The sequence below is a fragment of the Empidonax traillii genome, unplaced genomic scaffold (genome assembly GCF_003031625.1).
Source record: "Empidonax traillii isolate 1590-97213 ecotype Southwest subspecies unplaced genomic scaffold, ASM303162v1 scaffold1609:size83774, whole genome shotgun sequence".
NCBI lineage: Eukaryota > Metazoa > Chordata > Aves > Passeriformes > Tyrannidae > Empidonax > Empidonax traillii.
In genome coordinates, this window is record NW_020956802.1 from 26,940 (window position 1) to 53,641 (window position 26,702).

Sequence of the window (26,702 nt, forward strand, 5' to 3'; positions counted from 1 at the left end):
AGTTATACATCACACCAACATGTTTAATAATGAACAGCCTGATACAGGATACATTATATATATCAAGATACATTCACATGAAATATGCTCATGATTCATCAGTGTGGACGAGGAAGGAGAATTCTGCCCTTCTTGAGGCAAGTTTTTAGTTGGATATCATCTCTTGTACTGCTGGACCTCAGAAAAGGACAAAAGAAATGTAACAATGCTTCTGCTATTAAGAGAAATAAGCAGCCTGTGTCCTGCATAACAGAGCAGATTTTTGGTAAAAAATCCTTAGGTCTGGACTCCTGTATGTGAAATAAGATGATGTACTGCAAAAATACTCTTGTAAACAGAAGTGAGGTATCTACAGAAGAAGGTATCTACAAAATCAGACAGTAATCTTATTAGGGCAGAAAATCAGCTGGACAGGAGAGAGACTTGTGTGATTTCATCTTAGGTCAGATCACTGTTGATATCCAAGATTTTACCCACTTGTGTCTTGCACTCCCACAGGATCTCTTGGGTGAGTTCTAGTGCTTCTCTGACATACTGCTGAGCCATTTTGTTTCACTGAGACTTCAGAAAACCATTCCTTTTTTTTTAACTTTTCTGCAATCTATTTAATGAGGTAAAATGTCTCTATGCAAGGTCATATTTAGCATAAGGAAAGTGGGCAAAATTGGCTGCTGACCACAGGCAAAAGACATGAACATGCGTTGAGGATGGTAGGCCTTTAACATCTAGGGTATAGGCTCAATAGTTTATTAATACAGTTATTGTTTTAGTGCTTCACTTCTTTGGAAGAACATTTCTACTTAGTCCTATTTAGTTGATAGAGATAAGTAGCTGTGTATAGACAGCTGTAAAATACATGGCTGTGCTAACTGTTGTTGCCTTTTTCAGGTTGTGAATAAAATCTTTTATGTGCATTTAATTTAACATGAATTTAAAGTAAGTTAAGAACTTTAAGAAATTACTAGTCCAGAGGAGCTGCTTGAGGCACTTTAACATGCAATCCACCTCCCCAGCACATGTTCCAAAGCATGTATGTGGTAACAAAAAGTGTTCAAGAGGGAAAATGGATATCATCCAAGGGACTCTTCAAAAGGCTCTTGGACATGGAGCAAAATGTTTGTTTCTGATAATCACTTCAGATGGGAGACTGGACTACATGATCTCCAGAGGCACTTTCCAACATTTTGGATTCTACACAAACCTTTTTGTAGCCTTGTACAGCTGAAAGCAAAATAGACTCATTCTCAGACTTCTCTTAATACAGGGTAAACTAATTTATTGTAGAACAGTTTTGCCCTTGGAGTCTTCATCTTCTGTATCTGTATTAGCCTTTTTCTTGGTAAATATTTTCCATAAATTATTAAATTATAAGAAAAATACTGTCAAAGGTACAACACTGAAGTAAGACCCAGCCAGGGTACACACTGCATCAGTAACAGGCATCCTTTTAGCAGGAAGTAGTTTGGGGTTTATGTGCAATAGCATGAAAAGATTCCCATCACCCTTTAATAAAACGTAGACACAAAGAAAGGTCCACAGAAGTGTAATATCTGGAAAAGCCTTTATTCTAAGATTAAATATGTATTTTTCATTATGCTTCTTTCAGCACAGTGTATTTATTATTTTCAAGGCCAATGTCCCAAGCATATTTTAGGGTGTATTTTATGGCATTTATTCTCGTAAAGATATTTAAATCTGTTTTTCTATTCTTATCTTTTTCTAAATAAAACTACTACCAGGATGCATGAAACTAAGTTGAAGGAAATGGAAATAGATATTGCTAAAAAAAACCAAAGCATTGCTGACCTTAAACGGCTACTTCAGGAAGCAAGAGAACGTGAACACAATGCTGATAAAAATTTACAAGATCTAAAAGGACAAGTGAGTAAAATTTAGCCAGATGACTCTGAGAATAGAATGCTTACTATTAATTTATGTCTTTCTAATGTCTGTAGTGGCAGAGTAGTTATTTTTTCTCTAATCCTTCCTTTTACAGTTTTTTCATAGTTGCTTCAAATATATTTCCATATTATGGCCAATGAATGATGTTTACCACATATTATTAGTATATATTCTTGACTTGCAGCCTTAGCGGGAAACTGTTTTTCTGCTATATTCTGTAGGCCTCTAGTTTCACTGATCACATGAAAGCCTGTAAGTACAGATACTTCAAATGGGTCTTAAAATCTTTAAAGCTTGTTCTTTAGAATAAGCTTGCTGCAGGGACTTCTCTATTCCTTCCAGGTTTTCGGGAGAGCAGGGTGGGATTGACTTAGGCATCCCAAATGGGATCTTGATTTGTTTCCAACACAGCCTCTTAAAGACATGTAGCCTCTCATAAGTCTTTCAAACACTATTTTATGTGTGGAAGAGTTGATGAATTTTAAAACTCGGGGACCTTTCAAAAGATTACCACATTCTGGCTTTTAAGTACTCCAGAGATGCAGTCCTAGGACTACTCACCTAGGTCAGCTTCCATCTTCTCATTTATTAATATGTACGTGGTTTCTTCTCCACACTGTACAACGGTCTCATACTGGCCATTTTCAGTGTAAGGTATCAAATACAAAACTTACAGTGTGGAAATTCATATATATATATTATGTAATAAAGTAGATTACATAAGTTCAATAAATCGAACTTGGAACTGATTCCTAAAAAAAAAACCATTTTGTTAATTTTTGCTTGTTTTCCCTTTTCTATAATGTCAGTGCTATAAACATGAAGTGTATACCAGCAGCAAAATTAACTCAGAGATTAAAATCTTTCATTATGTGGTACCCAGATCCTCACCATTTTAGGCAGAAACAGAACAAACATTAACAGTAGCCTCAGGAGGGTTCATAAATTGTCACTGCATTCATAAACTGCATATTATCTTCTATTTAGAACACTCATTTTTTTGCTTTGGCATCTTTACCAAAAGGCACTTCTAGAGGCTCGTTCCCTTGTCAGGGACCTATTCTAACTTAATGACTGCAGGTCATATCTAGTCAATGTACACTAATTTGGGTTTTCACCGCAAAATTACAGGCTTTTCATACTATCTTTCAAAAGGAACTTGAACACCTAGGGATGCTAACAAGTACGTTAATAGTATTTTTAAAGCACTTAACGATTTAGAGATATCACTTCCTTAAGCATATGAATAAATTATGCTGCTGTAGCTACGTGTCCAACTTTCTTTGTAAATCTAACTACTGAATACTTTTTTCCTCATCCTTCATGAAGTATGTAGCAATGATCTATGGCTAACTTTGAAAAGGCTGCTGAGAAGTAGCTTCATGGAAACTGTCAGTAGATGAACACTTGGTTTCTCTTTTTTTTTTTTTTGGATAACCTAGTACTTGGTTACATCTTTAGTATTATTTTCATTCCTTTTTTTATCCTGGGTCCAAGAAAACTTTGTCTGAACTGCATTGTTCATGGATACTGTTTTGAAGAGTAAAACTTCCTTAATTTTTCTTTTAAGATTAAGCTTCTCCAATACCTTCCTGAAGGTGCAAGGACAGAGCAAAGTCTCATCAGGGAGCTTCAGCTTTTAAGGTAATGTACTTCTAAATAAATAAATACCTCAGCCAAAATACATGAAATAAGAATGACTAAGAAATGCCTATTGCAAATTTTTAGTTAAAGTCCTAAAATATTTTAATAATTTAAAAAAATTATTCTCAAGTTATTTTATATTCCAGAGTAACTAATAATCGATTAGAGGAAGAAAAAGCAGAACTAGTGCACCAGATGGAGGATTATAAGCACCACAGACACACCTATACAAGTGAAGATCCGGCAGTTGGTAATAATCTTCAATACCTAAAATAAAGATCTTCCTCTATTTGGGGCCTAAAACTGTTTTTACTTAATATGTTTGTGCAAAGTGATAATAAATCTAAAGAACTGATTTAGATTCATGCCAAAACAGTGTAAACTGGAGCAGACTAAGGCCTTGGATTTTTGAGTACATATACAAGCCTTTTGTAGAGAATTCTTATTAAAAATCTCCATAATCAATTATCCTGAGCAAGAAACTGTAACCTTTGTATGATTTTTCCCCTCACAAGATGTGTAGTTGCTTTATTAGCCTCAAAAGACTATTTGTAAGATATCAGTCATTCACTAAAATATTCTTTTGCTTTGGATTCCAAGCTGCTAGAGAATGAGTGCCTATTTCCAGACACTAGCTCTGTGAATAACTTAAGATTTAGCAGGCATCCATCCCATGGGAAAAGCAGAGCACTACAGAGCAGCACATTGCCATATGACTGGAAGAAAAAAAACAGAACAAATGAACCCTCTTGAAATTAAGAATATGCATAACAAGATCCTGTTATTTCCAGACTTTCTGCGCTAAACTCAGAGAAAGTGTACTCATCATATTTCTCAGAAGTGTGCTGACATACTGGTCTACTGGATTACTGCACTCAATCACAGGAACTAGACACCACTGATTTTTACAAGAACTAAGGAAAAGCCCAGATTACTTAAATTTTTGTGATCTCAGCTGGGTTTACACACTTCAACTGCTTCAGTTTTCAGGAGATGCAAAACTACTCAAACAAGATTATTTGGGCCGTGGATATTCCTGACTTTAAATTTTATTAAAAAATCATCATTATTTTTACAGGACATAATGAAATTGTGGAGAAGGATAAAATAGCTGACCTCCAGGCACAGCTGAAAGCCCTAGAGCTGGAAAAACAGCAATTAAAGGTGAGTTGCAAGGATCATCCTAGGCAAGATAATGAGTTAGTGATTAGCTAGAAATTATGGTTATATGGTTATATCTAGCTAATTATGGTTAGCTAGAAAGAGCCATTTAGTATCTAAATTAATATTTAATAACCAAGTCAATTTCAAAACATTGTGTTTACAAAGCCTATTTTGTTTTTAGAGAACGGGCTGTTTTATGGGTAGAGTTTTTTTGTCTCTAGATAACATCCTTATTATCTCATCATTTAACCTCTCAAGACAAAGGCAAAAAAGCTGTTGTGCTGTATTAACAAAGTTCTTGATAAAGGTGGTACTCCTTCATTCTTTTCAATAGGAAGAGACAAAAAACCTGAGAAGAGAATTAGAAAACTATGACCCTTCCTTTTTTGAAGAACTTGAGGATCTGAAATATAACTACAATGAAGAAGTAAAAAAAAATATACTCTTAGAAGAGAAGTTGAAGCAGCTTTCTGAAGAGTTTGGCATTCAAGTGCGTAGTCCAGGCAACACTGCTGTTGATTAGGCTAGTGTTTAGTATTCTCAACATTGATACAAAAAGTAAATTCTATGGCAGTTACATAATGCTCATTTGTATGTGATTATCTTGGAATAATACAAGTATCTTAGTTACATTAGTTTGCACACGCCTAAGAATGCAGAATTGAATTAGTCAACAGCTCATGGTCAGTATTTATATATACCAGTCAAAGTAAAAGTGAGTTTTACCTCTCCCAGCTCTTTTGCAGTATCACATTTTATTTCAGAACAGTTAAATTGGGTAATACACAGGTTTCAGGTAAAGCTGAAACCTTGGGCTTATCCTAGAAGTTGAGAAACTCTTAAAATGTCAGCATATTTAGCTAAATGTGCTAAATTCCAGATTAATAGAAATAGATAATTTGCACTTGCTGTCTCATCTGACCATACTATTTAACTCTAAACTCAGGGTCAGTATGTGGGATGTCTGTTTTTACATCCCTGGTTATTTTTACCTCAATTTAAAAAAAAAAAAAAAACAAGAACACAGAACTGAAAATTAAACTATGGTATTTCAGCCAAACCAATGGTATTTTTGTATATAATTGATTTTTCATTTTGTATACTTTATATAGCTGGATGTATACTTTTATAGCAGACACAAAATAAAGCCAACTCAAAAAATCATTGTCTCACCTTTATTATTTAAATGCTTTATTGTACTTAATATGCCCTTGATGAAGTTTCTTTAATGAGATGCAGTTGTAAATGGAAATTATTAAGCCATGTCTCTCTCCAATTACTAAGGATCTCCAAAATAAAACTAGTATACTTTCTATTATTTACTCTTTTTGTCCCAAAATAGTGGAAGTGCCTATAGGATAGAGGGTAATTGGGGTTTCAAGTAATAGCATAATGTTTATATTAAATAATACAGGGAAAAGTTTTGCCCTATAATAAACTGTTACTACTTTTAAAAAAAAGTTATCAAATTTTAGACAAATTCTGGTCCCATCAGAAATATGTTCTTTACTGTAAAGAAACTAGATCCTAAATCAGAATCCTATATATAATAGTGTTATAACAGTTATACTTTTAGAAGTGCAGCCTATGTGACTTTTCCATTTGATTGCGTGCATTGGCTAAGCTTTTAGGACCACCCAGTGATAAACATACTTCTTACACTTAATGTTGACAGTTTCCAGAAATGTGTTCAAAAAAGGATTTTTCAGAAAAGAAAATAAACATGCTGGAAGATGGAACTCTGCTCTGGCTGTCAGATCTCTATTATTTAAAATTAGCCATTTAAGACAGACTTAAAATAATACAGTACTTGGGTTGTTGCCTAAGCTAGAAGATTATTTGTTAAGAGTTCTGTGGTAGACACAGGTAAGAGGAATGCAGCACATAGGACAATCAACATAAAAGCAGAAAATCATTTTAAGCATCAAAGTTTACATCTTTGAGTCTATCAAATCTTTGACCATCCAAGTTTGAGAAATGGTGAAACAAACTCTTTGGTTCAAAGTCACATTCATATTTAGTTCTATTAAAAGAAATTACAACAGGCTGAGAATTCAGGTATGTCTCTGCAAGTGGCCAGGGTAAATCAAGATGATGGCGATGGAGCTAAAATAAAAAGAAAGAAGATCAGTTCAGCAATTTTGATAGAGCAACACAACAACTTCCAGCTTGGGGGGTGTGTGGGTATGTGTGGATTCTACGATCCTCTGCATTAGGGCACTTAAAACCATTATTCAGTTTTCTGAATAATATGAGTAACAACGAAACACAGAGGACAAATCAGAACCAAAGTGTCATCTTCAGTTTCAGAAATAACACAAATGTGCTAATTACAAAAAACCACATTCTTATTAATAATACTTGTTCCATAAGTCATCAATACAAGAAATTAATTTTTAAATAAAAGAATTAAGCTTTAAAATTAATGATTCCTATACAGAGAGGCAAGAAAATACTATGTTCTCAACTACTTTGTTAGCATAACGTTGGGAATGAAAATGTTCAATGTCATCACTGCAGTGATTCAGTGGCTTGACTAATTCTACTCTCATCTCATTTGATGGAGAACATTTTTTAATAAAAAACTTGGAAAAAGACACAAAAAAGGAGTACTTTACAATACTTCACATACAAAAAACTTGGAAAAAGACACAAAAAATGAGTACTTTACAATACTTCACATACTGTGAATTATGGCAGTGTTTTTCACAGGTCTATCCATATATTTACCTTGATTAAACACCCATCATGGCAGTGCCACACAATTCCTTCAACTTTACCCTCACTGCAGCTTTCAAACCAAGACCGTATGTCATTTGGCTTTAAAGTAGGTGGATTCTTTATTTCAAATGCTCCATGTGGTACCAGAAGATGTACAGGGTGCTTCTTGCTTCCTAATCCTATGTTTAAAGAAACAAATGTATTCCTGGTAGTTAACACATGATACCTTAAAATTTTTCTCATATTTGTTACTGTTGCTATCTTAAAACTACTCTGTAGCTTTCTATTAGATTTTACAACATCATCCTGCCTTTAACAAAACAGTTAAGTGTATTTTTAAGTATCAAATCCAGCTGTCTATCCTCACGTTTTAATTTATAATTACTTATTAAAATCTCTTCCTCCTTTGAATAAAATAAACATGACACAGAGATTTATACAGTTGTATGTTTTGTCCTTGCGGTCACCTCCTCAGTAACCATAATGCTACCAGCTGAATTCTTCACACTTCAGATCACAGTCAATGGCACAAACATCTTAGTTCCAGAAAATCTGGCACACCTTCTCATGAATATGGATGATTACTTAAGCCAGGCTGTTAGCAACTGCATTTCCTCTTTACTGACTGTTCAACACAAATCTTCATCTAAGAATACAGCTACTAGATTTTTTTTGTTGCAGTTCTTTTTACATACTGGGAAAATGCTTGGACCAGGTATGACTATCCTTGTAAGTTATCCTGACAGCAAAGCTCTGAAATTAGAACTCACTTGTGCTCATACCCAAATGTTTTTTTGTTTACAAGGCTTTTAAAGAAAGAAGCCACAACCAAAATTTAGCTTAAATTACATTTCCTTAAAAAAAAAATTCCTTTTTCATAATTTAAAAACTGCAACTTACGACTAACTCTAGGGGCTCTAAAAATGGTTAAATAAAATTTTCTACTTCGAAGGACTAAACAGCATCAGAAGAGCAAGTAATAAAAGTGAAGAAAAGGCACCAAGAAACAATCTTAAAAACTTATTTTAGTATTTTAATAGTAATATTTAAAACAGCTTTTCCAGTCAAAATATTTTTTGAAAGACTAAAGCAAAGCATTTTTATAGCAACTGAGGTTTAATAGAGATAACTAGGTTCCATGACAACTGAGCTTTCTAAGGTATTTTTGGGTGGCTTTCTTCATCTAGCCCTTTCTCTCTCTTTTAAGAAGGTTGCTACCAGAGAACTTAAAAAAAAAAAATTTACACAAAGAAAATGCATAGTTTTCACTCAGAAATAGCAGTAAATAGAAAAAGTATTTAAGCATAGACCATACTAACTTACCATATGGATTTGCATTAATATTAGTCCCAATAAGCTCCAATGTTTGTTCTAGAAGTTCTGATAATGGCACCGGACTGATTTCCAGAAGCCCTGGGTCAGCATGGCGTTTCAATACGAGTGCTATTTCAGCTTCATAATTTATAACAGATGAGTGCCAGCAATACTGCTTGTTATTTTTATCCACAGGCACCCAACCTATGAGAAAACACTGCATTTTACCAAAGTAAACATCTCAAGTTACTAAGTGTGCACTAGACCTGTACATGCATTAAAAAAAAAAAAAAGTGACAATTATGCCTTCCCAGATAGTGAATGAACGACATTACAATTCTTTTTTCTTTAATACATTAACTACTATTTTTAACTGGAACTAATTCTAATTCACTTCAAAATTCACACACACCCCCCTCACCAATTGCCTTCCCCAGTTTCACCTGTGCTGCATCATAGGTACCTGGCATATGTCCATTTTCATCAGGCAAAGGATTGCCATTAGAGAACTCTAAGTCCTTTGCTGGAATCCAGGTATCTGGAACAGGCTTGAAATCCTCTTCAATATTCCATGCAAATTCTAGACACAGAAATGAGATATTTAGTTTTCAGCAAACTGTCAGTTTGTCTTTGGTTGTTTTTCAATGCAATTATTAAAACATCATTGATCTAAACCCTGTTTTATAGACAGTAGTCTCAGTTACTTCATACAAGCACCAACATCTGTTGCACTCAAGTTGTCTACAATTAAGATAGTTTAAAGAAGCATGTAGCCTTTAAGTAGTTTAAAAGTTCAAAAACTAACTCAGAGTAAAAAAACAGCTACCTATTCCAGTTTAAAGCTCTCTCAAAGTAAAGAGTGACATTAAACAAATTGGAGCAGGATCACTGACATTTCCTGTGTTAGACTAATTTTTCCAACTGGCTAACTTACTTGGCCAAAAAGAAGGAAAGAAATCTTGACAGACCTTTGCAGTCTTTCAATGAATGCAAGAATTGTCTAAACTTTTTTTCGCCTTGCTTGTTGGGTCTTCGGTCCAGCCTGGCCCACAGATAGGGTCGCCCTAGAGTTTCCAGAGAGAGAAAACCAGCAGGTTACTGAGGTAACCACACCCTGCAGAGTACTGAAATCAACTGTCTAACAGGCAAGAATACTCAATTGCCACTAGAGAAATTTTATATCCTAATCTGCTACTTAAAGCCATAAATTACAGTATATGAATCTAAAAATCTATTTTAGATTCTAGATATAGTCTTGCCTACTGTAATACAAAGTTTCTTACAATTTCAGAGAAAGGCAAGAACTCCAGTGATACAGTAAATCACAGTCTTCTCATTTCCACCCCAACTCCATAATTCTATTATTCCTCCCCAAGGAAATTAGACACTATTATACAAGTCCCAGTGTGCAAGGAAGACTTACTACTAGGACATTTTAAAACTGGAATAGTTCCTGGATTGTCATCTTCACTTAAACCATACTTCATGTATTTTAGAGAGTAAAATCTGTAACACCTTCAGAAACACCTCCTAAGTCTATGGTAACTATTACTTTGTGGTCAAGATGCTTCATGACAGTTGAATTCAAAACAGCTGTAAATAAACATCATGCCATGACAGTAGAAACTAAGTAAACTAAGGCTTCTAGTCAGCATGAGGAATCCGCATACGGGTCTTATTACCTTTATATGTAGTTACGTAACAGCAGGTTCCGTCCACCTTTTCAGTAGGAATTGCATTATGTATATCTGCTGCTAATGCCTTTCCAGATATAGTTTCAGTTGCCAAAACTTTAAATGGCTGAAAAGGAGACAAGTGGCTATGTTATTGCCTTGCTCTCATAGGGCTCCTTCCAGTTGACCTCTACTGATATCTAACACTATCGAAATACACCCTTGTTTCTTCAAAACTTGACAGTTTGGAAAATGCTCTAAGACAGGACAACCAAGGCAACCTATTTGTTAGTTCTCTCCCCCTTTCCCATTCTTGATTAGTATTTAAAGATGATTTTGCTTTCCACTTTAAATAGGGCATATAAACTAGAAGGGTTCCAGTCCAATGCTGCAATAGTTTAAGATTGCTTTCCTGTATTAAAATGGCAATAGAAATTCCCCATGACTAGCTCTCCCGAGCTTTCAATTTGGAGATGAGAGTCAATAGCACCACGTTAGTGGAATACACAGAGCAGCGGAACACAAGGTGGCCAAAGAATCCTGATATTAAATACTTAGTATCAGTTCTATCAGTGAAATACTTCTGTGCTTCAAAAGAGCAAAGAAATACATGATCTGTGGATCTGAAACAAATAGCCAACTAATAGAAATTTCTAGTAGGATTTTACAGCTTATCTAACAGTTTCACTACAAGAATGCAAGCAGTTGTGTTTGCATTCAAATCTTTTCCTCTACAATCATCATCCTTCCTTCTTCTCTCCCCAGTTAACTTTATCCTTTAAGCTGGGCACTGTCTCTCTCAGTGGACACAAAGCAAGTCTTTGTCTTGCAGAAGTCTTGACGCAGACTGCAGAATTCATAAAATAAGAAATTTCTACAAGCTTTTGTTACATTACATGTCTCTTTTGTATTTTAGTTATAAATCTGTAACCATTACAGCATATATAAAGATTTTATGAAGATTGCATGATAAAGAAAATTTCAGGGTAGTGACAAAACAGTCCCATTGGTTTTATCAGCACTACCCCTCCCTTTCTTCCCTACCAGTCATAACCACATTTTATCCTTGCCTGAACTTTGTAAAAAAACCAAAACAGCGTGGGCCAGTTCCAGATCTAATACCCTGTTCACTTTTCCTGTATGAAGGAACAACAGTGTAGGGATGTAACGTTACATGACCATTACTGATGGTGCTGGTACCCTGAGTTGAACAATTACATTACTGTTCTTTTGGCAACCATTGCTGCTCTTTGGTCCAGAAGTCAATCGCCAATTGGAGTGAGTCACCCAGCTGGATTCAAGTTCACTACGCAGCTGGTTTTCCAGGAAACACAAGCTGGAGATCTGCAGCTGGTCAGGTGAATGCCATCCCAACCTGTCCACGTCTCGCAGACTCAAATTAATTATTCTGTCATAAGCTTGATATTTCTTCGACCACAACGAAGACAAACAAAAAACAAATAGATAGGCTCCTTTTTTTTTTTTTTTTTCCCTACGAGGCTCACAGGCGGGGACGGCAGGGTGGTTTTACACAAGCTCCCAGTGAGGTCACGTAGGAGCGGCCTTCACTCAGAAAATGCAAACACAACATTAGGGCTAACACCTGGATGTACCTGCCAGGAAATGCGTGGGGCTGAGCTGAAATGGCACCCAAACAGCCCTTCTTTCCTGCATTTCAGGGGCAGAACCGCTACGGTGCATTTCGCTCAGAACCTGCAGCCCAGCCTGTCGCCACTCGGCAGTGGCCGGGCGGCCCTGACTCGGTGGTGCTGTGGCAACCCGCGGCCCAGTGATTTCTTCCGGGCCCAGCCCTGCCTGCCTGCCTCCCGCTCCCCCGCTCCCCTGGCGCCCCGGGCACCTGGCGCTCCCTCTTGGCCGACGGCTCCTTCTTCACCTCGGTGACGAACAGACAGGGCACCTTGCGCTGCACCGCGCTCCGCCGCCTCATGGCCGCGGCCGCTCCCGCCGCGCCCCGCAGCGCGCCTGCGCCGCGCCGGCCGCGCTGCGCCACGGGAAATGGAGTCCGCCCGGCCCCACCCGGCGCGCTGCTCAGCGACCGGGCATCGGCGGAGCGGTGGCTCCTGCCCGGCCCAGGCCGAGGTGCAGCTTCGCTTTGCCCAGCCGCGGCTCCCACGAGAGTGGACTCCTCCCTACATGGGTCCAAGGTCCTGCCAGGAGCCTGCTCCAGCGCGGGCTCTCTGCAGGGTCACAGCCTCCTTAGGGTGCATCCACCTGCTCCGGTGCGGGGCCCTCCACGGGCTGCGGGTGGATCTCCGCTCCACCGTGGACTTCCGTGGGCCGCAGGGGCACAGGTGCCTCCCCATGGTCTGCACCGTGGGCTGCAGGAGAGAATCTGCTCCAGTACCAGGAGTCCCTTCTCCCTCTCTTTCCCTGAGCTTGGTCCTAAGGGTTCTTACATATATTCTCACTCCTCTCTCTGGCTGCTGTTGCCCAGCAGGCTGTGGTATCTTTGTGGTGACAAAGATTTGTTTCCAAGACCATAGTTCCATCAACAAGAAGTTAGGTATTATTTAAGCACCACTAAATGATTTTTTTTTTTCCGTTTTACACCAAGGAAGCACTAGAATGGGAGACTCTTTGAAACAGTTTTTCTATACATTTTTGGAAACAATGGAGATAAAGGAAGATGTTCAGCCTGGACAGATCATGTAGCAGCATCATGCTGATGTCCCAAGCTGGAGGAGCAGTTGGCAACTGTCAAAATGTAACATTCCATCCTGGCTAACAACTGCTTTTAGTTCAGTTCAACAGTTCAACCACATGGAGAAGGTACCACCTGCTTCACTCAGCTATCTTTTGTTTTAGCTACACTGTCCATCTGAGTTTCATTTCATCTGAAGGTCCAGTATTTGAAGGAAAACTACAGCTTTCAGGATAAGATGATGATTTTTCTGACAGCTGATAGCATAGCTTTAATTCAAAGAAATACTTACATTCCAGCTGGTAAAATCTGAGGGTGGGTATGGGCTCCTGGTTATTGCATCCATTTTTAAGGGTCAGTGATTTAGGGGTTAATGCCAGGGAGATGGGCTTTGACTCCAGACCCCAGTGTGTCTCGTGGGATGGCCCACTTGTAGTGACTACAGTCCAAAAGTTTTGGAGATGTTGCTCCTAGACAAAGCTGTTAATATCTGGAACTGGGAGAAACCTGCCTCCCAATATTCCAATATTTTCAAGTTTGGCTTTGTTTTTGTTTAAAAAATGACACAAAAAATCATTCAGGAGTAACTGCCAACCTGGCATTTACAGGTCTCAGCTGAGATGCCATTTCCATCCAGCATATTTACATATCCAGGATAATGTTCATGAGCACTTGCCTCTTTGCAATTATGAGTTTATCATACGCTTGAGAAGGGTACCTCAGCTTATAAGGATAAATGAATTGCACCATCAGAGATGATGCTAAAAACTGTAAACAATAATTTTATGTATTTCTAACAAAAGTGACTTGTCATGAAGGTACTGTCTCTGCAGTTTTATGCAGACATTTTAGCTAGTGCTACATTGATCAACAGAGAAAGATCAGCAGTGTATGTATGAGCAAAGAAACAATAATTAATCAAATCCATGTAGAGAGTTATTGTTCCCATTAGGCTTTTGTTTGTTATCTATAAAAACAGCTGAAGGATGGTGAGCAGTGTGATGGAAACAGTCTCATAATGTCAATTTCCATTTCTTTTCAATTTTTTGTTGAGAATCTTTCTGGGTTTTGTTTCTTACCCCATATTTCCCCATAGACCCATGTCTTTTAATAGTAAGACAGCGCTAGTGTAAGATTTGCACTTGTACAGCACATTTCATTGGAGATTGATCTGATTTTCCCATTGAACAGGAAAGAAAACTCAGCCACATGTCAGTTAAGTGACTAATAGATTTTTTTTCTTCCCAGCATCTCATGAAAAGTCTGCAGTAAACTAAGTAGACTGCCTTACTCCTCTTCTAATCTAGGAAGAGTTTTACATCAGCAGACTCTGTTTATCTAACTCAAGATAACTGTAGACCTATCTGGAACTTAAGATAACTTTCAGGATAATTTGAAATGTTGTAAACTACCAGAACATGGTCCCACAAAATCTTGGTCATATGTTTACAGCAGTGTGAACTGTCATATGTTCAGTCCAGTGTTCACATTGTGCTAATCCATTTAGTCTATTTTTTGATTGTTATACTTGCAAAAACTGAAAACTCTTTTCTCCGGCAGCAAAACTACAGCAAGTTCTCCTGTTTCTGGGAGACAGAGCCCGTAGGCTGTAGGAGGATAAGCTGTGACTTCTTTCACAGAAAACCCCGTAATATAAATGGACTTTATTTGCCACCAAGTAACAGTGAGTAAAAATATTTTCTCAGCAATTTGTTCATTAGAGTAAGGAAATAGACAAAAATGTGCTCCCAACATTTACTTTCAGTGCTTATGTAATAAATTATAAGGTCAAGAAATTGACCATGGTGAACCAATGAGGTATGATCTGCTATCCCTGCAAGCTCAAGGCAAAGAAGGATTGCCACATGAATTATTTTACCTGTCATGTTATGAATCTTCATAGTGACATGAAAGATGAAGTCACAAATGGCAATTTAGGTGCTGAGACCCTTGGAGTAAAAATGTTACTTAACTTCTATTTTTGGTAGATCTTTCTCATGGTTAAAATGGTCAGTATGCAGGTAATCATTTAAGAGAAATTAAAAGTAGCATGCGTGGTGGGGGAGGAGGTTCGTAGGGACACTAGTAGCAATAATTGTTGATAGAGCACAGCGTGTTGTATGGATGAGACAACCCTTGAAGAGATAACATCAGATTGCAGTGCTGTGTGTGCAGATATATTTCCAGTTCATTGTTTTGAATAAAATGTTCAGGTTTGAATATTGATTGCATGTTGCTGAAGTACAGTAACGGTGTGTAAAGCAGAACACTTCTTTGTGGAAATCCCCACCATTACAAGTTGGGTTTTTTCCCTCAGCCCTTTCTAAGAGGAGCTCTTGACTATCAGGAGCCCTGGTAGACAGCTGGAACCCAGGGCAGTGTAAGAGTCCAGAGCAAAGAACCAAGACAGATGTCAGAAGCAGGAGTGAGGGGAGCAAGTCAACATGAAACCTTGTGTTCCTGAAATTCCCTCAGAAAAACATAGCGTGTCATATCTGGGCATGTGCAGCTTAACTAACCGCGCAGGGTCAAAACAAGAACTTGGGTGCTGTTTCTCTGAGTGCCCAGGTTGCTTTTAGCGCAGTTTCCACTTACATAGCGTAGCCCCGCTTCTAGGTGTGGTGAGAGTTCACAGACTATGCCCAAGAGGCACTATGGGCAACATCCAGCAACCAGGACTAGAAAACAGACACAATTCTTTGACTTTTTATTGCATTATGGACAAATTCAAAGTCTGTTTGCTCCACATTGCAAATACTAAACCTGCATTTATTTCTGCTAATACTTAGAAATGTTGTTAAATTAATTTAAGTTTGTTTTACTTTTACTACTTGGAGCTAATAATATCCTGTTCTGGACAGTGAAAAAGGCTCTATGAAGTCATTGTTTTATCTTTCATATCTCTTACGTGAGATGCAACAAATCTGATCTGCAATAGTGTTATTAAAATGGATTTAATATGATACACATGCTGCTCATAGGCAAGCAAGAGATGCACAAGAATAACAACAACTGGAATAATAGAAAAATACCCACACTTTCTTTTAAACTGGAAAATATATCCAACTTCAATATTTTAATATAATGCACAGAATCCTGATTGTATCTATAGTTGCAAATAGGTCAGCTCAGACAGTACAGAGAGACTCAGCATTTTGCATTATTTATCTTTTCAGTCCATTGCATTTCCTGGCTGTTGGAATATGTTATCCCAGTACCGAACCCATTTTGCTGCAAACGTTATATATAAATTCCTAAGGAAAATAATATATTTTCTGATTTTCTTCTAAATAAGTGTAAATTATTTTTGTGAAATTCATATTTCTTGTAAAAATCTACATTTTGTACCTAGTAAAGAGAATTGATAGGAAAAAAAATGTCTGCAAGTTTAAAATGGGCAATTCTGTGCTTAGCATTGCTAAATTCTTCAAAACAGATACCGTGGAGCTGATACAACTTGCCTGTTATTCAGCATGTTTAAAACATTTTCATAGGTGGGATCCTAAACTCACTCACTCACTCACTTCAGTCCAGGAATGATTAAACACGCATTTCTCTATCTTGTAAATGTCTTAAAAGGTGTCGGAAGAAAGAAGGTTGCTGACTCAAATTAATCTATCTACCAGCTGGAAGAGATAAACAGCCTTTTTAAAATAGCTTAGTGATAAAAACGTTCCTTCAAAAGTCTATTCAGCAGAGCCTCATCTGTCCATTCAGAGGAGCTAGTACCTGTGGTTTTCCTACTTTCTGGAGTTGGAAGGTGTTCTCTTGCCAACCGCTGCACAAGATAATGCCTAGTCCTAATAAGGATGTCAAGAGTACACCTGCTAGTGTGAATGTGATATTGTAGTTCACTCCTAACAAAGTACATCTAATGTTCTTGTTTGCAGATGTCCCATTAAAACAGGATATCCAAGGAGGGATTCTGTATCCAGCCCTTCGTCAAGACTCACTCAGAAATCAAGAGAATATTTTATTACCAATTCATCCTCCACTGATTATAAACCTCGGTGATGAAGAGGATGAGGAAGAGGACGATGGAGATGAAGAGAACTGTATACAGTCTTTTTTCTTTCTTTTATAAGGAAGTTAAACGGCTTTTGTCAACTCTTACAATGCACTTCACAACCGATTTATTATAATAATCACTACATTTTTATAAAGAAGTTTTTGACAAATTTTTCAAATAGTTTTCAGCTAATCCTTAAAATGTTGAAACTGGTTATTGCCAGATGTGTTCAAGGCATTTTTTTGTAACTCCCTTGTATTTTTTAGTATATATTTCAATAGTGGTGTAATTCACATACCTTTTTTTTATTAAATAAAGTTTAAAATGCAATCCACAATTCAGATGGCCATCAAAAACTCTTCAGAATTTTGAGATGAAATTACAAGCTTAGAAGTTACTTCTTTTCTGGGAAACAAATTTTTGAACAAGGGCTGTACACACTCATCACTGAAGGTGAAGGTTTTTTATAAAAGATAGTTGTGTGAGTTCAACATAATTTCATCAACTGATTTACTAAACTCTGCAAGCAGTCTAATTTTTTTAGAGGAAGTTATTCTTATGTCTAGTGAAGAGAATCCATGTAAAAATCTTCACTAGTTTGACTGAATGTTTATGTGAATATATATGTATGTTCATATAGTTGAACGTTTGACTGTATCTCAGAGACAAGAGATTCATAGGCAAGGAACAAATTGCACTTTCCTGGAGAGTGAAAAGTAAGAGAATGACCTATTCTCAGGTGTGCACTCAGCAAATTGCTGTACTGCCCCCAGCCAATTTTCACTTTCTCCCTGCTCATCGGGTAGGGCAGCCTGTTAGAGCTTCCTAACATGTTTTCAGTCTGAATATGCCCCATTAACTCAAACAATATAGAAGGCAGGGCTTTGCTAATCTTCAGAGCCGTAACTGAGAGAGGTAAGGAGCACTCACTTCACCAGCTCTGCTAGCAGACATTATAGAATAGTAACTTTTGGCAGAGGTTTTGTGACAAGCACTCTCTGGTGACATTTTGAATCAGATTTCCTTTTGGGGTTTTGGGTGTAAATGAAGGATTATTTTGAAAATGAATACTGGAGATGCTCTTGAATTGTTTCAAATGAACAAACATTTGCTTCTTAATATATGCTTTAACTGCAGTTCCACTGTACATGAAAACACTTAATGTTGAGGAGCCGTTTTTTTCATCTGGAAGCAGAGGTTGCAAACAGAAACAAAAATAACTGATGACAGAAATGAAAGTAATTATGGTATTTGATTATTAAGAAATATTGAAGATATTTGTATAGTTATCTTGTAATCTTTTGCAAATATTTCCTACAGATGTTTCTAACTTGAGGCCCAAGACCGCTGCAGATATTGAAGAGGAAAGAGCAATAAGGGATATATGCTATAAATCTGGTAAATATGAAATTAGTCACTCTTTTCTAAACAGCAATGCTGCCAATACAGTAAATACAGGGCCTTTTTCCCCCCCTCTTGGGGCATGTTTAGGAGAGTATTATGGGATTCAGAACCCTCATAAACACCAACCAACCAAAGCTGTGTCTTCACCTTGGCAAGATGAGCTACTACCCTTGGAAGCCGCTGAACAAAACTTGCAGAAAGGCAAGTACTTTGAATTTCCTTGAACTGTGTTTACCACTTTTAAAATGGCTGTAACAGGGCAAACCTAATACATAGTTTGCACCTCTTTTCCACTTTTTAAATTTAGTGAAAATAAAATATTACAAAGAACATGTTTGTATTTGTAATCATATTGCCAAACCACTTCACTAATTTTTACCATATAGATATATAGATATGGATTAGATATATAGATAAATATGTAGTTGCACTTATGTGACTCTGTGCATCAATTGTAAAAGGAAAAGGTAGAAATGGGCTATTAAGCCAATGTGTCCTTTCCTTGCATGCACAACATAGGTCTTTCGTATAATTTTTCTTCACAATCAAGATTTATGTAGTCTAATTTTAACCATCCTAATGTTAGGAATGTAGTTTTAATTTCTCGTCAAGGCTCTCTGTTGTAAGTTGAGAGAGACAGGAACTCTTATGGGGCTATTATGGGGCACATCATCAAATTTGCCAAAGGAAGGTGAGATGAATCACTTTGCCAGAGGTGCTCTGCACTCTCTGCTGACTGCCTTGGGTGTCTAGATGGCAAAATGTAGTGATAGTGCAAACTTTTCTATAACTAAATTTAGATTAAGTAAATACCCCCTTTTATAAGAGAGGAACAGAGGAGTTCCATTTTATTTCAAATGCTGGGCTTTATCCAACATAGTTAAGATCAAATAAATACAAATTCATAAATATTTACCACAGTTACTATGTTACTTCATTCATTATTCTCTTCTGTTTTCTAAGTTTAAAATGTTTGTTATTAAAGTAGTTTTGATAAGCTATTTCTAACAAGTATATAGATACATTTAGTCTACAGATAAGGGAATCAATAACAAATACATAAACATAGCTTTTAAGAAGTGTGTTTATTTATCATTAGACACATTTGGAGAAAAGGATAGACATGTTTCCCCAAAGCAGTTTTTCATTTGAGTTTTCTGAGGCTTTAGCTGCTCTGATTACATGCATCTTGAAAATGCCATAAATTCATTCAGTAAGGATTCAAAAATATGATTCATGGAAAGTGAGAAACTCATGAATAAGCAGGTAGTTTATAGCTAGGTCTTTACTTTGATGCTATAGTCTTCTTTAGCCTATGAATTATGATATTATCTTAGAGAACATGAAAGTTATGCATCACTTACACTAGACAGGATCCAAACAAACAATAAAAGAGAAAGAGGGTTATGAAATGAGAGGTTAAGAGAAATTGCACTAATCACTGGCTCATAGAGGTGGGAGGAGGAGAGTATCAGTACCATTCCCTGGGCTTACCCACAGCTAAACATTCTTTCTGTTGCCTTTCCAGGTGATGGTAACACAATTCCTACAAAATGTAATAATGCAAGAAAAGAGAAAGAGAGTTCAGAAAGGAGAGTACCAATAGAGAGTACTCCCAGAAAGGATCATAGATCCTTTGACAATGGAGGTAATATACTGTAGCATCAGCTTGTCATTGCTGAACATCATGTGGTAAATAAAATAACCAAAGATGCATGCATTAAACTTCACCACTTTACATTTGAGTTATTCTTTGTTCCTTATGTTCTAGACACTCTTTCTCTTGCTGCACCATAAATTATAACAATCAAAACCACTGTTTATGATCATGTATTATGCTTATTTTAGGATTATACTGAAAAAAAATCCTTTAAGCTGATTACAATTGATTTTTTTTATACTTAATTTTGGGAAAGAAAGGATTCTATGGAGTTACAATAAAGCAAGTGTAGAGATGCACACAAGTTAAAATGTTTTCAAAAACTGTTACATTTGTGAGACTAGCCCTAGCTATATGTTTTTCAGTTTTCCTACACAGAAATAACAAAGCTGCAATACTGTATCTTGTGTAACAGGATCCGATCCCTCTGCATAGACTTGGTTGATGTTGATGAAGACACAGTGTTTTGACCCACTGAGTTCACTATTGAATCATGTCAATAAAGCTGAAGAATTCTCCATTGTCCTTGAATTTTCTTAGTCCTTAGTGGTATTCAATCCTCTTTCTTCATAAATATTTATTAGTGGGAAAAATAGTAGTAATTGTTGTAGTATTCTTTTTTTCCCCTTATATTGTCGATGCACTACCAGGGCTACTCGCTCTAGCTTGGAGCAAGCTGGTATGGGTCTTGTAGCTCCAGAATTTTATTGCACAGTAAACATGTGACCTTTATATACAAATGTGTCTTTTAAACATTCTTTATGTCGATATAAACAGGTACCAGTGGGAAACAATTCAATAAGTGAATCTCTGTTCACACCTATACGTGTTTAAAGCTTTTTTTTCTGGTGTAACTTTGTGGGCCTTATTGAATCAGCTATTTGGTTGGTTGAACTTTTTTAATTGATTTCAGCTAAAAATATGCCATATAATAAGCAGATTCTGCACTGTTCACCTTTCTCAGGGTGCTCCTGAGTGTAGATAACTTTTTGAGACTCCTTTCCTCCAGGAGGTGGTGGTCCTGGGACACAGAGGAACACATTTGTTGATGGGAACAGATTTGAGACACTACCTTGGGAAAAAGAACGAATTGCATCCAAGTATTCCAATGTGAAAGGTACTTCATTATTATATATTTTCAGATTTTTATATTAGATCATTTTTGTTCCTCTGCAAGTATGGTGGGCAGTATATATTTTGTGTGAAACCAATCTGAAGTGAAATTTTCCATTAACAGTGTGATTTGTTTCACTTCAAGATTACAACAGTCATTGTATGCTATGGTTCAGTTCTGCTTCTTTTAGCTAGTTTGCATCCTCTGTTAGGTTCAATGTGGGCAGGATTAGTCCCTGAGTTACTAAAATCTTTGATGCTCACATGATGCACTTTCCACTTCTGTCAAGTAAAACAGATTTCAGTGTAGGTGGCATCTCACAGAACTTGGGACTTAATAGAACCAGTAAAAATATAGTTGCACGTGTGATAAAGTATGCTTATTAAAAACTAGTCACAAACAGCAAATTAAAATACAAACACCAAAGTACCTTAATCATAAGCTTCATTCTTTTCCCAAAGAATTTCAGAATTCATTTGTCAATTTAGAATATGTATCAATCTGATTATTGTAGGTAGATCATTACCTGGTTATTTATTGGTAGTTTTAGAATAAAAAGAAAAAAAAAAAAGACAATTTTTTTTCTTTAATCTACCCCATAAACTAAAGAAAAAGTAGAGAATTTCTGCCACATTCTGGCCTGAGATAAGAGAAACTGAAAGTGTTTACTTACATTAGTGGGAGAAAAGGAAGAACAAAGCCACGTCTTCCTGAAGAGTAGAAGGGACTAGGAGAAGAGCACTGTGGTTAATTTATGCTGAAACTTTCCTTGTGAAGTTCTGTTTGTACTTTGACAAATGCTATTGCTATTTTATTCTCCTCATTATGTATTTTGTTATGTTTATGTACTGCCCATGTTCAGGATGTACCTAGATGCTACAGGCAGAAATCATTCATAGTTCAGCCAGGAGTCCTTTGGTGTGCATGGGGTGGTCTCCATGGGCTCAACTATGGGTATTCCAGAGGTCCCCACATCACCTATGTAGTGTAGAGAAAAGATGATCTGGTCTTTGGCTGTAGAGTTAATTTTTGAGTTGGCTTTCAAGATTTCATCTGCTAGAGAAAATAGAGCCACTTTTACTTTCTTTTTGGTGAATGATACTTACAGAATAATTAACATGTGAAACCATGTTCCACCCAAAACGACCCATGTATGAAGTGGGAGATTATGTTTTCAAAACACCACAACAGTTTTGGATAACAACATTTTGTCCACTTTCTAAAAAAGTAAATATGTGTTATTTTAATTTGTCAGAGACAAACCACACTGAGCTGGTAGAGAACCATCGCTGTAAGGAAGTAAAAGAAAATAAATGCATTTCTGAGGAGCCAAGAAATTCAGCTAATACAGTAACTGGCAAAGGTATTTGCAGAAAACTGCTGGTTTATTCATATCTATTTACTAAACTGTGAGATGATTTAGCACTACCTAGTTAGTTTCTGTTCTTAGTGTCAGATGTGGACAGTCCATATTTGGATTGGACTATCTACAAAGAACATTTTTTTAATCTTGTTGTCTAGCCTCTAGTTTCCTGCAATATGTCAAATTTTGAGTAATAGCACACTTTTTGTTTGCATTTTCACTTTTAGGAATTCAGACTTTGGACCCTAAAGTAAAACCAAGGTACCAAAAAAGAGGTCAAAGTAAGAATGATGAAACTGCTCCTTCTAGTCCTTACGGGAAAGAAACTGGAAGATACACTAATTTAAATTCTCCAGAACCTCGACGATCAGCATATGTAGTCTATCGTACAGTCACTCAAAAACCAAAGTTCAATGGATCTACAGGTGGGCTCCTGCTTACACAGAATTCTTAAAATGCCTGTCTGTATTGTGCTGCATTCAATTGTGTCCCTGCAGGTAAATATGTTATTTATGCCTAAATACAGGTATGAGTAAATTTGATTAAGCATAATTTTGACAAATAGGTTTCAACCATATTCATAGACAGAAATGTAAAGATTTATAAAGCTTTACAATTTGTCAGAAAGAAAATCCACAAACAATAACTGAGCCACCTTCACAGCAGGTATTCATGAATGCAGTGATGTATTGATGTGCCCAAATATACAGTTCCCCACTTTTACAGCATCTTTTATGTGATTTATTCTTTTCAAATATTTAGTAAACTTTATTAAGGTTAAAAAACCTCCACTTTAAACTTCTTATTTTATTTCAACTACTGATAATAGAAGAAGTAATTTTGCAGTAGAATTTATGTTTTGCCTCAAGAGATGTTTCTTATTCAACTTTTATTGTCCCAGTAAGGTATGAAAAAAATGAGCTTGCTTTGCATAGTATAATTCCACAACTAGGATTCCACCAGAGTTTTGATTGCTATGGATTTCTATTTATTGTCATTATTTAGGGTGATTTTTCGTCTTGAATAAACAAGGGTTTGGGTCTTATTCAAACTTCTCTTACCTATTTAAATAGAGTGGAAATTTTCTTGATTTATATTAATATTATTTTTCACATTAATTATGTTGGACAGAGGACTGAATCCCTTCCTCCTGCCATTCATGCAGAATGATAATTTCCTTCATCTTTTTTTCCATCTTTGAAGTACTCTACCCTCCTCTTGATGATATATGCTATGTCATTGATTTGACAAGAAACCTACAGGTGGGATTCTGAGTCTTGCATCTTTCTGTCTGGCAGTCTGTTTTGAATGTAACCCTGATTTTACAACTTTATTTTTTATCTTTCTAATAGATGCTTTGTACATCTTTTGGGCTTTATTTGCCTTTCTACCTTCTGTGTCCATGGTTTTCCTGGATAATTGTATTTTTTCATCTGTTATTTTGTCAACAAATTCAGTGGTAAATAATTTTAATAATTATAAGTTAAGAAAGTGATTTTGTCTTGCCAGTTTCAGCCATCTTTTAAGCTGTACTGAATCTCCATCTTGAGGTGCCTTCCTGTCTTAATTTCTAATAACAGGAACTTCCTTCAGAGTAATGCCTACTTTAAGTAGAATAAAGATGAATTCCAACATCACTGCTTAGTCTTGAGGACAAATATCTGTGTCTTTTTTGGTTTTTTTCTGAATGTTTGCTTTCATTAAATGTGAACAGGTTGGTATAGAGATAGAGAGAGAACATTCTTAATGTGAAGAGTGCATTTTATCAAATTTCCATGTTAAAAAAGGATAGAGCATTTCAGAAGAAATGGTAATCAACTTTTTTCTCATAAGAGCAATTATTAACATTTTTACTGCCTTTCTTTCCAGCAGTACCTGAATCATATGGTCAAAAATGCTCAAAACAAAAGAATCAGCCTGACACCAATAGGAGATTTTGGACACAAACAGAAAACTATGGTAATTCTTACATGTTGTGTATAAACTGAAAATTTTAGGATCATTATTAAATTAATAATTTGATTTATTGAATGAAGATGGAACTAACTTCTGTTATTGTTAAATTAATATTAATAATATTAATTTTTAATCAAATTTTCAAGAAAATTGTTTGTGACTAGGCACCAGACTCTGAGGCACAATCTATGGTGTAGAACAAAAACATAATATAACCTTGTGCTATATTATGCTAAAATATATGTGCTAAAACATCAGTAGATTATAGTGCTTTCATAAACAGGAGGTTGGATTGTGGATTAGTTTAATCTAGAAACAATTGATGCCTTTGAGAATATCTTCAGCACACGAACATTCCCGTTGTTAAAACCAGCAATGTCCATGGCAGAATCAACTCATTTGGAAGATCCTGTGAGCATCATGGAAATGCTGCAATATCACAAATGATCTTTAAAGTATTAGAGAGAGAGTCTGTCTTAATACTAGCTTGTGTTTCAGAGGTGATTTATGATACACCTGATGTATTCATTGATATTTTAGCTAATGTAATATTTAATTCACATACATGAGTCTTTCCTGAAATTGTGTCTGAAATTAAGAAACAACATGTATGTTTTTCCCTACAGGCAAATATACTTCAGGATCTTCTAATTCACCAGCTTGGAGAAAAAGAAATCCACAAGCAAAACCAATCTCTAAGTTTAAAACTACCTCTCAGGTAACTGATAGAAATGGTTACAATTCAGTATTTTTAGGAGAAGTGGCATGTCTCTCCCCACCTAGAAAATATTAAAGTGCTTGTAAGACTTGCCCAGTCAAAACTTGCAAGATTCTAATCAATGTTAAGCAGACTGAAAGAGTAGTTTTGTTTGTTTGCAGACATGTACTTTTGCCTCTATAACTACTCTGTGATTTCTAAATTTTTTCACAATAATACTGGTATGAAATCAAAATGTGTACCTGCCTTTATAGTGGAGCACTTCAAAAGGCAGGTTTTGGATCCTAGCACTGGACAAACACAGTAGAAGACTATATGAGTGTGGCCTTTTTGTTTCTCTGCTGGATTGTTTATGAAACATGAGCAAAGGCTGAATGATGATTACCTGACATCCAAATTAATGAAAACACTAAGGCTACAAAACATTCGCAAGACACTCTAAGGAACATTAATGCATTTTACAGCTGTCTTGAACGCAGAGATTAGAACCTCTATCTCATTTTTACTTCTTAAAATGTTTCTGAAAGAGCATGTTGTTTTACTCTACTAAATTATGCACAAAATGTTCTGCATATCTATTTTGACAGCAGAGCCAAGAAGATGTGGAAGGGAATAGAAAAGGAGAAAAAGAAAAATCTAAAGGGAAATAAGGAGATTATCAGCTGGAATACACAAAGATGATGAACCTGCAAAGTCCAAGAAGAAGGTGTAGGAAGTACACTGTAATGTTTCTAAGATGGCAAAAAAATTGAAAAAGTATGCTCTGCACAGTCACGTATAAAGATGTTTAATACATTCACTAAGTTTAATCCATTGTGAAAATTTGGCAGTTGAAGTTATTTTTAGAGATTATGGCTGTACACCAGGAGACTGACAGTAATAGATGTCCATAGATAGGAAAAATATCCCTAGGCAGATTCTTTCCCTTTTTTACTCAACAGATGTTTAGAGGCAAAATTCCTAATATGAATAAATACTGTTAGTTTTACTTAGCAGTTTCAGAGGACTTTTGATGTGAACAACAATAGAATGTAGCTGTTCTGGTGCAAAAGCCATATTCTTAGATGGCTTAGCTGTTTGCCAGATGTCTGGAGGCTCAGTCTGAATTTGATCTTGAAATGTTGCTATTTTAGCAGAGCAACAGAACTGTGTTACAAACTTAATGAACTTCACAACAAAAGTCTCAGAATTGAATGAAATATGTATTTGCACACATTTTAAACTAAAATATGAAGAGTTGGGTAATGACTGAGAGGAAGACTAATAAGAAGTATACTTTGTTATTGCTTCCTGTAGAAACAAACCTCATACTGAGGTGTTACATATATGTGACTTCATATCTTTCTCTCAGATGTTTTTCTTTTTTTTTTTTTTTTTTGTATTTGCCTCACCTTTGGT

General features: G+C 36.3%; 3 protein-coding genes across 8 annotated transcripts in view; 2 read left to right on the plus strand and 1 right to left on the minus strand.

Moving 5' to 3' along the window:
• The window catches only part of CEP290 (centrosomal protein 290), a gene marked incomplete at its 5' end in the record, with an annotated part of 29,848 nt that extends 23,974 nt beyond the window's left edge, over positions 1–5,874 (plus strand). Inside the window, 5 exons of the mRNA XM_027908091.1 lie at positions 1,740–1,881; positions 3,473–3,546; positions 3,693–3,796; positions 4,625–4,710; positions 5,045–5,874. Of these exons, the coding sequence (XP_027763892.1) occupies positions 1,740–1,881; positions 3,473–3,546; positions 3,693–3,796; positions 4,625–4,710; positions 5,045–5,233 (595 nt within the window). The remainder of the gene's footprint in view (positions 1–1,739; positions 1,882–3,472; positions 3,547–3,692; positions 3,797–4,624; positions 4,711–5,044) is intronic.
• Positions 5,875–5,876: 2 nt separating this feature from the next.
• Positions 5,877–13,047, minus strand: CUNH12orf29 (chromosome unknown C12orf29 homolog). Of its 2 annotated transcripts, none has more exons than XM_027908088.1 (7): positions 12,836–13,047; positions 10,428–10,545; positions 9,714–9,809; positions 9,209–9,325; positions 8,755–8,949; positions 7,441–7,610; positions 5,877–6,816 (listed from the first exon to the last, which is right to left on the minus strand). In XM_027908088.1, exons 1-7 carry the CDS (start codon positions 12,926–12,928, stop codon positions 6,628–6,630), a joined length of 978 nt encoding a protein of 325 aa, XP_027763889.1. In that variant the 5' UTR covers positions 12,929–13,047; the 3' UTR covers positions 5,877–6,627. The 2 variants fall into 2 exon arrangements, with proteins under 2 accessions (XP_027763889.1, XP_027763890.1); XM_027908089.1 differs by lacking the exon at positions 12,836–13,047 and adding an exon at positions 12,277–12,476.
• A 47-nt stretch (positions 13,048–13,094) lies between these two features.
• CUNH12orf50 (chromosome unknown C12orf50 homolog) lies at positions 13,095–26,305 on the plus strand. 5 transcript variants are annotated; one of them, XM_027908086.1, is made up of 12 exons: positions 13,095–13,208; positions 14,641–14,764; positions 16,971–17,090; positions 18,410–18,487; positions 18,581–18,694; positions 20,022–20,141; positions 21,163–21,270; positions 22,523–22,630; positions 22,858–23,055; positions 24,500–24,589; positions 25,213–25,304; positions 25,892–26,305. In XM_027908086.1, exons 1-12 carry the CDS (start codon positions 13,200–13,202, stop codon positions 25,952–25,954), a joined length of 1,224 nt encoding a protein of 407 aa, XP_027763887.1. In that variant the 5' UTR covers positions 13,095–13,199; the 3' UTR covers positions 25,955–26,305. The 5 variants fall into 5 exon arrangements, with proteins under 5 accessions (XP_027763887.1, XP_027763884.1, XP_027763886.1 ...); XM_027908083.1 differs by having other exon boundaries at positions 13,096–13,208; positions 16,971–17,135; XM_027908085.1 differs by having other exon boundaries at positions 13,096–13,208; positions 16,971–17,135; positions 25,895–26,305.
• Positions 26,306–26,702: the final 397 nt, after the last annotated feature.